Raw genomic sequence first — 14,666 nt, 5'->3', positions numbered from 1 at the left:
TCTCCTTCGCCTCTTTCTTGCTGCCTTATTCCTTTTAGCAATGAAAAACAAGTGCTTGAAATCAATATGAATGCATGGTGGTCTGTAATTGAGTATATAACCACTTTCTCTTTTTAGAGTCTTTTTTTGGGAGGGGGCCACACCCGTTTGGTGCTCAGGGGTTACTCCTGGCTAAGCGCTCAGAAGTTGCCCCTGGCTTGGGGGACCATATGGGACGCCAGGGGATCAAACCTCGGTCCTTCCTTGGCTAGTGCTTGCAAGGCAGATACCTTACCTCTAGTGCCACCTCACCGACCCTTATAACCACTGTCTTGTGCTCATGACAGTTCACTCTGGGAGATGTTTTGCAGGAAATTCCCATTGGTATTATAAATTGTATATGTTATCAGTATAACACATTTGTTCTGATCGCATCTATATTCAGAGGCTAGAGGTAACTGAGGGTGCTTTGAACCCTAAGCCATGCTTTTCCATGCTATGTGTTTAATTGTTTACAGTGGGCTGGAAGGTGGAAGCTAGAGAGTTTTAGACTGGGATTGATGTGGTTGGGTGGCAGAATAGAAACTGGGTAAGGTGATCAGTGGAATGGGAAAGACTGAGAAGAGAAGCCAGGGTTCGGTCAAATGCGTTTACTAGTGAGATGCTGTTACCCACGGGGTACCACCTTCACTCCAGGAATTTTCTCATGTTGCCATGTTGTTTTTGTGTAACCAAATTTTCTTCTGATTAGAATTTGAAGAATAACACAAGGTTTCAGTTGGGCTTGTGAGAGATAAATATGTTTGAATGTCAATGGTTTTCTGATACATGTTTTCAGGGACTTAAACTCTGCTTTAACATTATGAGTTTTTGATGGGCTTCTAGAAAGTTATTTCATTTTATTTATTTATTTTGGCACAAGTATGGCTACTTGGACCAATATTGCAGTTAATATTTTTAACCTACTTTTTAGTGATGCCAGAGTGTGTATAGTAAGTTAAGACTTGGATTTGAAAGTTATGGGTTAAACAGTTTATTTGGCTTTGATTGCTCACATACCAAGTGCCTTGAGAAAAAAAAAAGCCCAATATTCATTTAGTAATGTTAAAAGTACCCTTTATCTGTATTGTCACCAACATTTGACTTCATGAGTCAAATTTATTTAATCTGAAATTAAAACATGATAATTATTGCATTTTAACAAAGGCAGATAAAACGTTTTAATGTTTATTTTCAGTTCTGTTTCTTTTGATACATGTTTGTAGGTTGGATTTTGCTATTTTTCTCCATCTGCCAATTTGCATCTTTTGAATAAATAAGTTTTATGAGTTTATGTTTTCAATATTTCATGGACAAATGAGTTTTATGACTTTGGAGTACTTAGATTTTTAATTTTTATGTTTTACTTGGAAAACATTTCTTATTTCAGTATTATGCAGATATTAATTAATGCCTTTAAAAGTTAAACTGGTCTCTATTTTTTTATTAGTATTTAAGTCCAACAAAAATTTTATTTTTAGGAGTAGAATGAAATAGATTAATGCCCTATGATTATACATCTCATAAAAATCTACTTTTCTACTCACTTTAACATTAATTTCTGTTCCAGTAATTTCTTAATTGATGTCTGTGTGTCTTTTTTCTTTTTTCTTTTTCTTTTTTTGCCAGACCTTGCAGTGCTCAGGGTTCACTCTTAATGAGTTTGAGCTTGGGAGATCACATAGAGTAGAAGGATCAAACTTGGGTCAGCCATGTTCAAGACAAATACTTTACCCCAATTTACTGTCACTTTGGCCCCTAATAATGTGTTTTGATATGATTTGTACAATACTACTCTGATGTATATTTTTATGTGGTATTTTTGGAATATTAACAATCAGATATTTTACTTAAATATCTTTCTTAGTGGAATAAGTGTCATGTTAAAAAATTTCATATTTACAAAAATTATTCTTATGAGCACTTGCATATATAAGTGCTTAAAGATTGATTAAGAAATGAGATGGAGGGGCATGGGGCACAGGAAAAAAAAGAAATATTTCATTGGGGCCAGAGAGATAGCATGGAAGTAAGGTATTTGCCTTACATGCAGAAGGTTGGTGATTCAAATCCCAGCATCCCATATGGTCCCCTGAGCATGCCAGGATCGATTTCTGAGCATAGAGCCAGGAGTAGTCCCTGAATGCAGCCGGGTGTGACAGAAAGAAGGAAAGAAAGAAAGAAAGAAAGAAAGGAAGGAAGGAAGGAAGGAAGGAAGGAAGGAAGGAAGGAAGGAAGGAAGGAAGGAAGGAAGGAAGGAAGGAAGGAAGGAAGGAAGGAGCGAGGAAGGGAGGGAGGGAGGGAGGGAGCGAGGGAGGAAGGGAGGAAGGAAGGAAGGAAGGAAGGAAGGAAGGAAGGAAGGAAGGAAGGAAGGAAGGAAGGAAGGAAGGAAGGAAGGGAAACAAAATATTTTATTTAGGGGCTGGAGAATTTCCCAGCTCCCACCTTTTAGGTGAACCAAAAGAGGATGAGACAAAACCCCATGACCCTAGATCGGGTAGCATTAGCCAGAAGATCTAATGAGGGCATTTAAAAAGGAGATAGAAACAATAGATTAAACGGGCCCAAAAAGCCATGGATTTAGCTTTAAGGCAAGTCCCTATATTTACGGGAAGGTTTATATAAAGAGTAGTGAATTTTAAACAACAATCTTAGTACTATTAGTCTGAAATATAAGTTAAATGGAAAACCTTTTTAAGGAGTGAGCTCTTCTCAAATGTTTTGTGTCTCACTAGAAAATGTCATACATATGAGCCAATAAAGACTTAGATATGAGGGCCGGAGTGAGAGTGCAATGGTAGGGCATTGTCTTGCACACAGCTGACCCAGGATGACGACAGTTCGATCCCCGGCTTCCCCAATCCAGGAGTGATTTCTGAGCGCATAACCAAGAGTAACCACTGAGCATCACCAGGTGTGGCCCCAAAACAAAACAAAAGATATGTACAAATGAGAACTAAGTGTTATAATTAAAGTGCGTTCTTGAACACTTTTTTCAGTCAAATACAGTCTTTGTACATAACCTCCCATCTGAGAGTTTTATACTTAAAATACTCTGGAAACAGCCAAGATACCCTTCAACAGATGAATGGCTAAAGAAACTGTGGTACATATACACAATGGAATATTATGCAGCTGTCAGGAGAGATGAAGTCATGAAATTTTCCTATACATGGATGTACATGGAATCTATTATGCTGAGTGAAATAAGTCAAAGAGAGAGAGAAAGACACAGAATGGTCTCACTCATCTATGGGTTTTAAGAAAAATGAAAGACATTCTTGCAATAATAACTTTCAGACACAAAAAAGAAAAGAGCTGGAAGTTACAGCTCACCTCATGAAGCTCACCACAAACAGGGATGAGTTTAGTTAGAGAAATAACTACATTTTGAACTATCCTAATAATGAGAATGTACGAGGGAAATAGAAAGCCTGTCTAGAGTACAGGCGGGGGTTGGGTGGGGAGGAGGGAGATTTGGGATATTGGTGATGGGAATGTTGCTCTGGTGATGGGTGGTGTTCTTTACATGACTGAAACCCAAACACAATCATGTATGTAATAAAGTTGTTTAAATTAAAAAAAAAAAGAAAAAAAAGAAAAAGTAGAAAATAACTTATAGTTAGTTACATGCATGCAAGAAAGTTAAGCACTCTACTCTGATTAGGGAATTCTTTTTCTTTCTAAATTTTTTTTAATTGAATCACTGTGAGACACAGTTACAAAGTTGTTCCTGATTGAGGTTAGCCATACAGTGACCCTTCACCAGTGAACATTTTCTGCCACCTATTTTTCCACATTTCCTCCTTTGGCCTCCCAGCAGCCTGTCTCAATGGCAAACATTTTTCTTCTCTCTTCTACTTCCTTTCTCCCTCACCCCCTCTTCTTTTCTTTCTCCCCAACTTCTTCCTCTTCTTTGTTCCCTCTCTTTCCCTTTGTCTATCTCTCTCTTTCCTTCCCTCCCTCCCTCCCTTTCCCTCTCCCTTCCCTTTTTTCCTTTCAGGCACTGTGGTTTACAAAACTATTACTGAAAGGGTATCATGCATTCACTTTACTCTTTTTCAGCACTCAATCAATTCATTGATTAGAGGAATTATTATGTAGTTGGCTTCTGGAATTGAACTTTGTACTAAGGAGGTCAGGGTTGAACTATGCAAGGTTGTAGATCTGTAGCAACAGCACCTAAATATTACCCTCTTATCTATAAGGCCCCTACTTTTCCGTAGATAGAGAGCTTAAGCTGATTTCTTTCTCTCTCTGGTTCCTTTTCATTTTTGTGTGGAGAACTTTTAAAGAAGTCAGTTATAAAGTCGACAGTAAAAATTTATTTCCCAACCCTTGTGAACAGCCAGATGACATACATTTTATGTGGCTTTCAGTTTGTTACGTGACCCAATGGGACAATAATAAACTCTGCTAGACCTGAAGCTTCAATAATAAAACTTTTTTTTTAAAAAGTATAGTTCTAATACTTATATTGCTGCAATATTTTTCCAAGTTTATTTTCTATATGTATTTATTTCCCCTGAATTTTATGATAGTTTTCTTGCTTTGCACTTTACCCAAAGGGAAAAAAAATAGTTTCCAGTAAATACTGTTACTTTTTTGTGGTATAATATATATTATTGCTATTCAAAATACCTTTTTTAATTATAAATTTTTTCACTTATAAATTTTTTAAATTATAAATGGTTCTGTTGAAAATCATATCCTGCTTCCATGATATGAGTATTTTTTTCTAGGGGCTAGAAATGTGCTAATTTAGTAATTATTGTAGAAAAGTCATGCCAAATATCTTTAGAAACATTTTAAGGACATTTTATTAGGTGTTGTGAATATTATGATAAATTTCCTATGCATATTCTCCATCTGTAACAGTAATCAGATTTGATGCCTACGAAGAATTGGGGCATATAAAGTTACATTTTGTAATGTTCTTTTATAGACTAATTCATCACCATGACTTGGCATTTAAATGTGAATTTCTATAACTCAAGGGTAATGCAATTAATAAATTAGTATAAACTTTGGCATTCCTCAGAGATGAAAATTGAAAGCTAGCATATCTTTGTAAAAGCTTAATTTTGGGGGTAGGGAGACAGTACTTAGGGCATTTGACTTGCATGAAGACAACTGAAGTTCAATCTCCAGCATCACAAGTTGGTTCCCCAAGTTCAGCCCAAAGTGATCCCTGAACACAGAATCAGGAGTAAAACCTTGAGCATAACTTGGTAAATCCCAAAAACAAGAAGCTATAGTAAAAAAATAAAAACAAAACTTTAATTTTATCTGAAATCCAACTCTTTGTTCTATAGACTATCTTCCAGGACTTCTTTGTAAGTATGACTATGCATTAAGAATTGCATCCTACCTTTCCCACTCAAGAATATGTCATGGAGGATTTTTCAAGTCCAAGAAAATGTACATAAAATTCAACTAGAATTTAAGTCATAGGCTTGTGTCTGTTGAAAGCATGTAAGAGCTTCTCTTTAGAAGTAGAGATGTTTGTGCAAAAGTTTACCAGCTACAGTTTCGTTGCTTTGAGATAGAGCCATAGAACTCATTGGGAGTGGAATCTCTGCTGTTTCAGCCTTGTTCCTAGTTCCTCATTTTCTCTTCACTTTATTGCTGAATGGGGCTCAGGTCACTCTTAAAGTCATCTTCCTTCTTTCTTTGTTCTATGCTTCAGATCCAAGTCCCCAGCAGGGCCTGTTAACTCTCCTCATCTATCCAGATATCTAATATTTGATGTCTGCAGCTGCCGTGCTGATAGCAGCCTTAGTCATCTTTCCCTTGATTTATCCCTGTTGCTTCTCTGGCATCTACCTGCTACCTCCTGCTCTCCATTCAGCCTCCTTAGCTTCCTGCTGAGTGCCAGGTGAATTATGCTACTGAACAGCTTAGAAATTTCACTTCTGATAGTAAAACCCCAAATCCCTGCAGAGGCCAGCTGTATGCACCTACGTGATGGACTTCTCCTCTCTATACATCTCCCATTTCTCTCACTTCATCTCTCACTTCTCTGCCTTGTCTGCCCAGCTCCAGTCACACTAACTTCAAGATCTTACCAATATCTGCAATAAGAAGTATGGATCCTGGACACTGTTCTTTCCCATCACTTCTCTCAAAGGTCACCTTTTCACTATGACTTCCGGCACCACAGGTTTCAGATGGCTCCCATTGTCTGAAATACTTCTTTCCCTTTTTGTTTGCCCCCTAGTGTGTACAGCATATTCTATCACTTGACTCTCCTCTTCCTGCTAGAATAAGTGCTCCTTGGGTTTCCTGGGGAGAGGGGTTATACTAGGCAGTGCTCAGGGATTAGAAATGGATCTGTCCCCAGGGGTCACCCTTGGCAGGGCTCAGAGAAACATATGGGATGCTAGTGGTGAGAGTTAAACTTGGAAGCCTACGTAAGGCAGGCATTCTGTCCACTGTACTATCTCTCAGACCCCAAGGCATTTATTTATTTATTTATGCTTTGGAGCCACATCTGGTATTACTTAGGGCTTACTTTTAGCAGGGTTGAGGGGTTCATCATAGTGTTACCAGGGATGGAACCTGACTTTATCACATGCAAGACAAGTGTCCTGAATGCTGTCTTATCTTCCTGCCCCACGCCCTTTTAAAAAATTACTTCATTTAGTGTTTTTATTTAATATGATTGACACAGAGTAATGCTTGGCCAAAAGTTAATGAAAAAAAATTTGTTTTTGGGCCACACTCAGCAGTGCTTAGGGATTACTGTATTTTCCGGTGTATAAGACAACTGGGCGTATAAGACGACCCCCTAATTTTGCAATTAAAACATAGGTTTACGCCTATACTCGCTGTATCAGACAAAACGTTCCTGTGCTGCAACTGTATGTACCACAGTGAGCCAATCACAACAAGCAAAGGTTCAAAGGTTCTACTGTAATAGACTTCCTCTCTGACTCTGGCCAATCTGAGCAGGCTTTTGACAGTGTAGATTCAGGTCCAGAACATTGTCTAATTTGCATGCATCAAAAGCCTGCTTGGATTGGCTGAGTTAGAGAGGCAATCCGAGCAGCCTTGCAGTGATTGGTGCAGGATTGAGTTGGAAAATTCGTTTTGTGGCAATATTCAGAGAATTTTTGTTTAGCGGCATATTGAAACATTTTTGGGGATATACTCGGTGTATAAGGCGACCCCCGATTTTAGGTTGACTTTTTCTTTTGTTTCAAAAGTCATCTTATACTCGGGAAAATACCTCCTGGCTTTGTGCTCAAGGATAATTTTTGGCGGTGCGCAGGGGACTGCATGCGATGACATAGATCAAACCTGGGCTGGCTGCTTGCAAGGCAAATGCCCTACCTGCTGCACTATCTGTCACTCCAGCCCTGAGAAATGAATGAAATGCTATTTGGAGGCCTGTCCTTGATCTTAATACAGTTAGTATATTTACAATTAGTATATTAGTAATATTAAACTTCAGTTTTATGTTCCAAGTACTTTTGTCACCAAATATATTTTGCTTTACAGTTTTAAATTTAATTCTTTCATCTAAATATCTAGGTCTTTAAAGTAATTATGAAATTTACTCATTTTCTTCTAATTATTAAAGGTTTTATTCATCAGTCTTGAAAAATACCTGGGTCTACATGGAATTTATCTTATAGTAAGAGTTGAACAGTGTCCTCCATTTTCTGCAAGTGTCTATTTGGTTGTCCCAACACCATTAATAAATTTTCTACTATTCTACCAAATTTGACATGCCAAATGTCAATGTTTTCTGTGCTAGGTATAGATTTTGTGTAGTGAATAATATCCACATTTTTTTTCCTTACTGTCTTATTGGTCTATTTCTTTCCTGTTGTCCTTTGTATTTTAGCTACATTTAAATATCTCGAGTTTGTTTTTCAAAGTATTTCTCATGCCTATCATTAGTGTTTCTAATATATATACTTATTTGTAAACATTGTTATCATAGAATAGGATTTTATTCATATATTTGCACCAAATGTATTAATTCAGATATGTGATGGAAAACAGGTGAAGTGATTGGTCACTGTTTTTGTTGTTGTTTGATTTTCAGTTTTAGGTTTATCTGGTGCTTTCTGTTGTTTCCTACTTAACACTATATTTTGTCTTGTATTTGATTATGCTTGTTGCATTCCTGCTGCTTGCTATTTGGAAAGTTTTTGAAACATTTCAAGCATTATTTTGCTTATTTACAAAAAGGGAAAATAGTAGTAATTTATTTTATTATTATTTTTAATAATAGTATTTCAGTCATTATCATATAATAGTGTTCTCCTGTATTAACTTAATTTCTGTTAGGATGTCAAATAATTGATGTAGCACTTGACAAAAATACACTTTTTTTTGTATTTCCTAAGTTTCCTAATTATATATGGTACTAGGGGTAGAATCTGGGTTGATTAAGTGCTAATTATAACCTAAGTAAAGGTTATAACTGAATTTAAAGATAAAGCAGCATCTAGGACTACAGATGATTTGGTCAGTCAGTGGCATTGAGAGGAAAGGGTAGAAATAGCTGCCTGCTTCACAAATTTCTCAGAATCAAAGCCTGTGCAGTGTGGGGGACTATCTTGAGAGAACTTGCACATCTTTTCTCTCTATAATAACAAGTCATAAGTGACCTGTTTGTGTCCAGATGGGTAGGCCAAAGTCACAGGAGCCACTTCCTTCATATGATACTGTAGTGCTGACTCATTGCAATGGAGCTGTCTGTTCTCCTGGAAACAACGAGTGTCTCTGTGGGATGACCATTGTCCCTTTCCCTTTCTTAAATCATAGATGCTGCCTCTTTGCCTCTAACCACTCTGCTTCTGGACCCACTTAACCCCTTTCTCTTTTCTAACAGACCCACTCAGAGGAGAGGCCCTTCCAGTGCGAAGAGTGTAAAGCACTGTTCCGGACCCCGTTTTCTCTGCAGAGGCACCTGCTCATACACAACAGTGAGTCGCCATCTGGGCTAAGGGTGACAGGAATTCCCTCATTTCAGGACTTCGGGGTGAAGAGGGACTGGGGGGTCTGGGCCACACTCAAAGGTATTCAGGGTTTATTCTTGGTTTTGTGCTCAGAGAGCAAACCCAGGCAAACTGCATGCAAGGCAAAAGCCTTCCCCACTGTACATCTCTCCAGCCCTGTAGTCTACTTGAAAAGTTGAAAATTACTCCAAATGCTGCCTTCTAACTACTCTTCCTGTAGTTTAGCTTTTTTTCTTAAACTGTATTGGGAGCCATTTAAGAGCCATTTCACTTCATATCGTGACATCCTGTTTGTGTTTAGATGTAAGACCATTTCTTAGTTTTATCCAGTAAGACATTTTTGAGGTTTGTGATGGAATAAACCTTGATTCCTTTCTCTGTAATGGTTTAGGAGCCAGGTCTGACACTGTAGTACAGGCAGAGCATAAACTCAGGAATTGGGTCCATTGGTGAAGCAAAGACATGGCCCTGATGTGGTTCCTGAGTTTTTATTCCCCTAAAAGCAAGTATACTCTGGTATGATTATACCATCATCCCACAGAATCTGCTCTACTTTTTCCTTTTTCACCCTAGTCTCTGTTTTCTAGGCAGGAACTTTAATTTTTCTTTCAAATGAAGTTCCGCACAGGGAAATTAGACCTGCAGGCCTGTCCTGAGCTGTTTCCAGTAACACAGTTAATAACCGTCCTGCTGCAGGGCAGTGTGTTATGAGATGTCACCACTTTTTGGGAACCCAGCTTTGAAGTGGATTCTCTGTCCATGCTGAACTCACCTGAGATTTACTGCACTGCTGTATTAGACATGAAAGAAACTGGCCCAGAAGACATGCCAGCCCTTGCTTTAATGAGTTGCCTAATCAGTACAACCTCTTCTACACATCATGTTCCTACTGATCCTTAAATTTTTAATATTTCTGAGGAAAGCCACACAATTACTCATTCTGACAACTGATGATAGAGATAGTATCTGGGAGGAAAGTTTTCTCAGGACAGCTAAAAGCAGCTCAAATTCAAGTTAATAAATATCTCCAGGTTCTTATGAGTACTGAGGAGTGATTGTGACTAAAGGCATCTCGTCCATTATAAAAGGACTACTCAGAGCCCTTGCCATTCTGCATGCTGGCATGACTTGCCATTTGCCTTACAAAGAAAAATTTTCCATTGAAGGAATAAAATTGTTCCTGAAAGAAGGAATTTCCATCTTACTTCAATTTCATAAAGAACCCATTAAGAAATGAATGGATTTTAGAAGGGAGATTTAGACTCATGAATGAATTTAGACTCTTTCTAAGACTTAATGTCTCTGAAAGTGGACCTGATGCTATGGAACTGTTTCTTTGGAAAGATAAACATCTTTTTAGTAATAGCAAGTAATATTGCTAAGCAGAAATCTTATATTTCTGATTTCAGCTTGTTGGTTCTATTCTGGCTGGAACCTAGAGTTGAAGTGTACTTCCCATGCTGCATAATTCCGTATGATATACTGATGATTATTCTAAATAGTCAGTGACTTTTCGAATCTTGTCTCATGTCAACTAGTCCCAGAAAATCTACTTTGATATTATTGCTCTGATAGTCTACTTTGATAATAAAGAGGAAATTATTTTAAGTTAAGTTAGGCATGAATTAAAATGAGAGAACTTAAAGGTGAGAAATCCAGAAATGGATGAAATAGAGGACAAAATACTATTTCCCAATTGTCAGGATGAAAAAGCAAATCCCTGACTGGAGCGGTGGCATGGAGCAGTAAGGTGTCTGCTTTGCCAGTGCTAGCCTAGGACAGAACATGGTTCGATCCCCCAGTGTCACATATGGTCCTGCAAGCCAGAAGTGATTTCTGAGCACATAGCCAGGAGTAAACCCTGAAAATCACCGAGTGTGGCCCCCAAAACAAAAAAAATAAAAGAAAAAGAAAATCCATTTAACACTAATAACAGCAAAAACAAGCAAACTAAAAGGCTTCTAGAGCTGCTACTCAGAAGCTGCACCACACTTTGGCTCAAAATAGTGTCATAATTTGTCCTAATCTAATTGGAAAGGTGTTTTTCAACAAACAGTGAAACAAAAGGCAAGCTACTAGTTAGCCTTTCACTTTGAAGGTAGGGTAGAAATTCTGATAAACTAATGGTAGAGAAGTGTGATAAAGTGAAATTTTGTTTTGGAATTTAAAATTTCCAACAGAGGGGCTGGAGAGATAGTACAGCAGTAGGGTATATTTTTTGCATGCAGCTGGCCTCGGTTCAATGCCATATGGTCCCCTGGTTGCCAGGAATAATTCCTTGAGTTTCAAGTCAAGAGTAACCCCCCCATATTCTCTACTCTTTGTGGCAAGACTATTACAGACTGGTCTTCCTACACCTTATCTCTATTGTCTCTGGATATCATTCTCACACTGTTTTTTTTTTTTCCCTTATATCCACAGATGAGTGAGATTGTTTTATGTTTATCCCTCTGCCTCTCACTCATTTCAATCAGCATAATAATCTCCATGCTCGTCCATTTATAAGCAAAATTCATGAATTCAGTTTCCTAACAGCTGCATAATATTCTTGTCCATCCATGTATAGGCTAATTTTGTGACTTCATTTTACGGCTGCATAATATTCCATTGGGTATAAACTACAGTCTCTTAAGCCACTCATCTGTTATTGGGTACCTGGGTTGCTTTCAGATTCTGGCTACTGTGCTGCATTGAATACAGGTGTGCAGAGGGCATTTTTGTATTATGTGTTTATGTTCTTGGGGTATATCTTAGGAGTGGTATTCCTGGGTAATATGGAAGCTCAATTTCTAAATTTTTGAGGAATGTTTATATTGTTCTTTTAAAAAAGGCTGAACTAGTCTGCATTTCCACAAGCAGTAAATGCAAGCCCCTTTCTTTATGCATCTATGCTAGTATGAAATCATCCCACACACTGTATGTCCAACCCCAGGTGAACCATTCTAAAGCAGAGTTGCTGCATGAAATAATCCAGACCAGACTGAAGGTGATATATGTGTAGTCTGACAATCTCCTACCTCATGTGGAGAGCTGCCTGCCAGAACTGTTGTTTTTAGAGTAGAGACCGTCCCATGTGGGGGAGTAAAGATAGAGTAGGGCAGATAACTCAGGCTATCCTGAGCCTGTTCTACCCAGGTTTACATGTAAGACAATCTCTGTTTTGGGGTAAAACCATGTTGTAAACAAACAGATTTTGTATCTGTTTGAAACCAGGGATGATCTTTGTTTTGGGTAAAACAAGGTATAGGTTAAGGCTGCACCATTGGCATGTAAAATGCTCATGGTCCTCTCCAGTGGCTCATGCTACATGATATCATCTCTCTGGTTGCTGATGCTGTCAGAGTCACTCGAGTCATTCTCTGCAGTCACACCATTATTGTGGTGTTCTCGGCAATTGCCTCTTTCGCCATAAGATTGTTGTTCATGACTGGTTTTTATGATGTGTGATAGTCTCTGTGATATGAGATGATATCTCATTGTTTTGAGTTGCACCTCCCCGATGACTAGTGATGTGGGCCATTTTTTCATGTCCTTTTTGGCCATCTGTATTTCTTTTTTGAGGAAATGTTTTTATTTTTTTCTCCCATTTTTTGACAGGGTTAGATTTTTTTTCTTATAAAGTTCAATTATGCCTTATATATCTTAGATACTAACCTCTTCTCTGATGGGTATTGGGTGAAAAGTGTCTCCCATTCCATTTGTATCTTAGTCACTATTTTCTTTGATGTACAGAAGCTTCTGAGTTTAATGTACTTCTACAGTTTTTCTTTGCTTTCACTTGCTTAGTGTTTCATCCTTGAAGATGCCTTTGGCTTCAATGTCTTTAATATCTTTAATGTCATGGAGTATTCTGCCTATATTTTCCTCTATGTGTCTTATAGTTTTAGGTCTGATATCAAGGTCTTTAAAATCCATTTTGATTTGACCTTTGTGTATACTTTAAGGAGAGGTCTGAGTTAATTTTTTGCATGTAGTTGACCAATTTTCCCAGCACCACTTAATGAAGAGGCTTTCCTTGTTCCACTTTGTATTTCTTGCTCCTTTATCAAAAGTAATTGTAAACCAGTGTGATCATCTCTGGATATTCAAATCTATTCCATTGATCTGAGGGTCTCTATTTCAATATCATATTGTTTTAATGATTACCAATTTATAGTACATTATAAAGTTGGGGAAAGTGATTCATCCCATCTTTTTGTAGTTGTTGTTGCCAACAATTGCTTTAGATATTTGTAGACATTTATTTCTCCATATGAATTTCGGGAGCATCTGATGAACTTCTTTGAAAAATGTCATAAGGATTTCTATAGGAATTGCACTGAATCTGTATAAAGCCTTAGGAAGTATTGACATTTTCTTTTTATTTTGGGCCACACCCAGTGACACTCAGGAGTTACTCCTGGCTATGTGCTCAGAAATCGCTCCTGACTTGGGGGACCATATGGGACACCAGAGGATCAAACTGCGGTCCATCCTTAGTCAGCCATGTGCAAAGCAAATGCTCTATATCTGTGCCATTGCTCCAGTCCAGAAGTATTGATATTTTGATTATGTTATCCTGCCAATCCATGAGCTGGGTATATGTCTCCATTTCCTGTGTCCTCTTTTATTTATTGAAGCAGTGTTTTTTAGTTTTCTTTATATTGCTCTTTCACTTTTTCATTAAGTTGACTCCAAGGGAATTGATTTTCTGAGCACAATTGTGAATGGAAATGTTTTTAATATCTTTTTCTTCTCTTTTGTTATTTGTATACAGAAAAGCCATGGATTTGTGTGTTTTGTTGTTGTTGGTGGTGGTGGTGGGTTTTTTTTGCAGATTTTTGCGTAGCCTTCCACTTTACTATACAAGTCTATTGTTTCTAGAAGTTTTATTGTGGAATCTTTGGGATTTTTAGATACAATGTCATATCACTGCAAACAATGAGAGATTCATTCTCTTTTCCTATGTGGATGCACTCAATAGCTTTTTCTAAAATAATTGCTATAGCAAGTACTTCCAGTACAACATTGGACGAAATAGCAAGAGGAGGCAAACTTGCTTTGTGCCATATCTAAGGGAAAGACTTTTTCATTTTTCCCCATTGAGTATAATGCTTGTAATGGATTTGGTATAAATAGCTTTGATAATGTTGAGGAAAATTACTTTAATTCCCATCTTCTTGAGAGTTTTTATCATGAGTGGGTACTGGACCTTCTCAAGTGATTTCTCAGTGTCTGTTGTGACAGACAGATGTCTCAGTGACATCTCAGTGTCTGTTGACATATGATCATATAATTTTTGTTTTTTTCTTTTATTGATATTCTGTTTTATATTGATTGATTTACATATGTTTTTGTCTTGTTTTGTTTTGTTTTTTGGGGCCACACCCTGCAGCTCTCAGGGGTCACTCCTGGCTCTATGATCAGAAATCGCTCCTGGCAGGCACGGGGACCACATGGGATGCTGGGATTCAAACCACTGACCTTCTGCATGCAAGGCAAATGCCTTACCTCCGTGCTATCTCTCGGGCCCCTGATTTACATATGCTAAACCACCTTTGCATCACTGGAATGAATTCTGTTTGGTTATGGCAAAAAAGCTTCTTGATGAGTTGATAGATTCATTTTGCTACTATTTTGTTGAATATCTTTTTATTCATGTTTATGAAGCATATGGACCTATCTCTCTCTGTC

The 14,666-nt window shown here is 37.8% G+C and overlaps 1 protein-coding gene across 1 annotated transcript in view; it reads left to right on the top strand.

The window, feature by feature from the left end:
• Positions 1-14,666, top strand: part of PRDM5 (PR/SET domain 5) — a 166,003-nt gene that overhangs the window by 89,424 nt on the left and 61,913 nt on the right. The window contains exon 11 of the mRNA XM_049786905.1: positions 8,867-8,960. Coding sequence (XP_049642862.1) covers positions 8,867-8,960 — 94 coding nt within the window. The remainder of the gene's footprint in view (positions 1-8,866; positions 8,961-14,666) is intronic.

The sequence above is a fragment of the Suncus etruscus genome, chromosome 14, assembly GCF_024139225.1.
Source record: "Suncus etruscus isolate mSunEtr1 chromosome 14, mSunEtr1.pri.cur, whole genome shotgun sequence".
Lineage (NCBI taxonomy): Eukaryota > Metazoa > Chordata > Mammalia > Eulipotyphla > Soricidae > Suncus > Suncus etruscus.
Note: the sequence above shows the minus strand (reverse complement) of the source record. Positions and strands in the feature narration are given on the sequence as shown.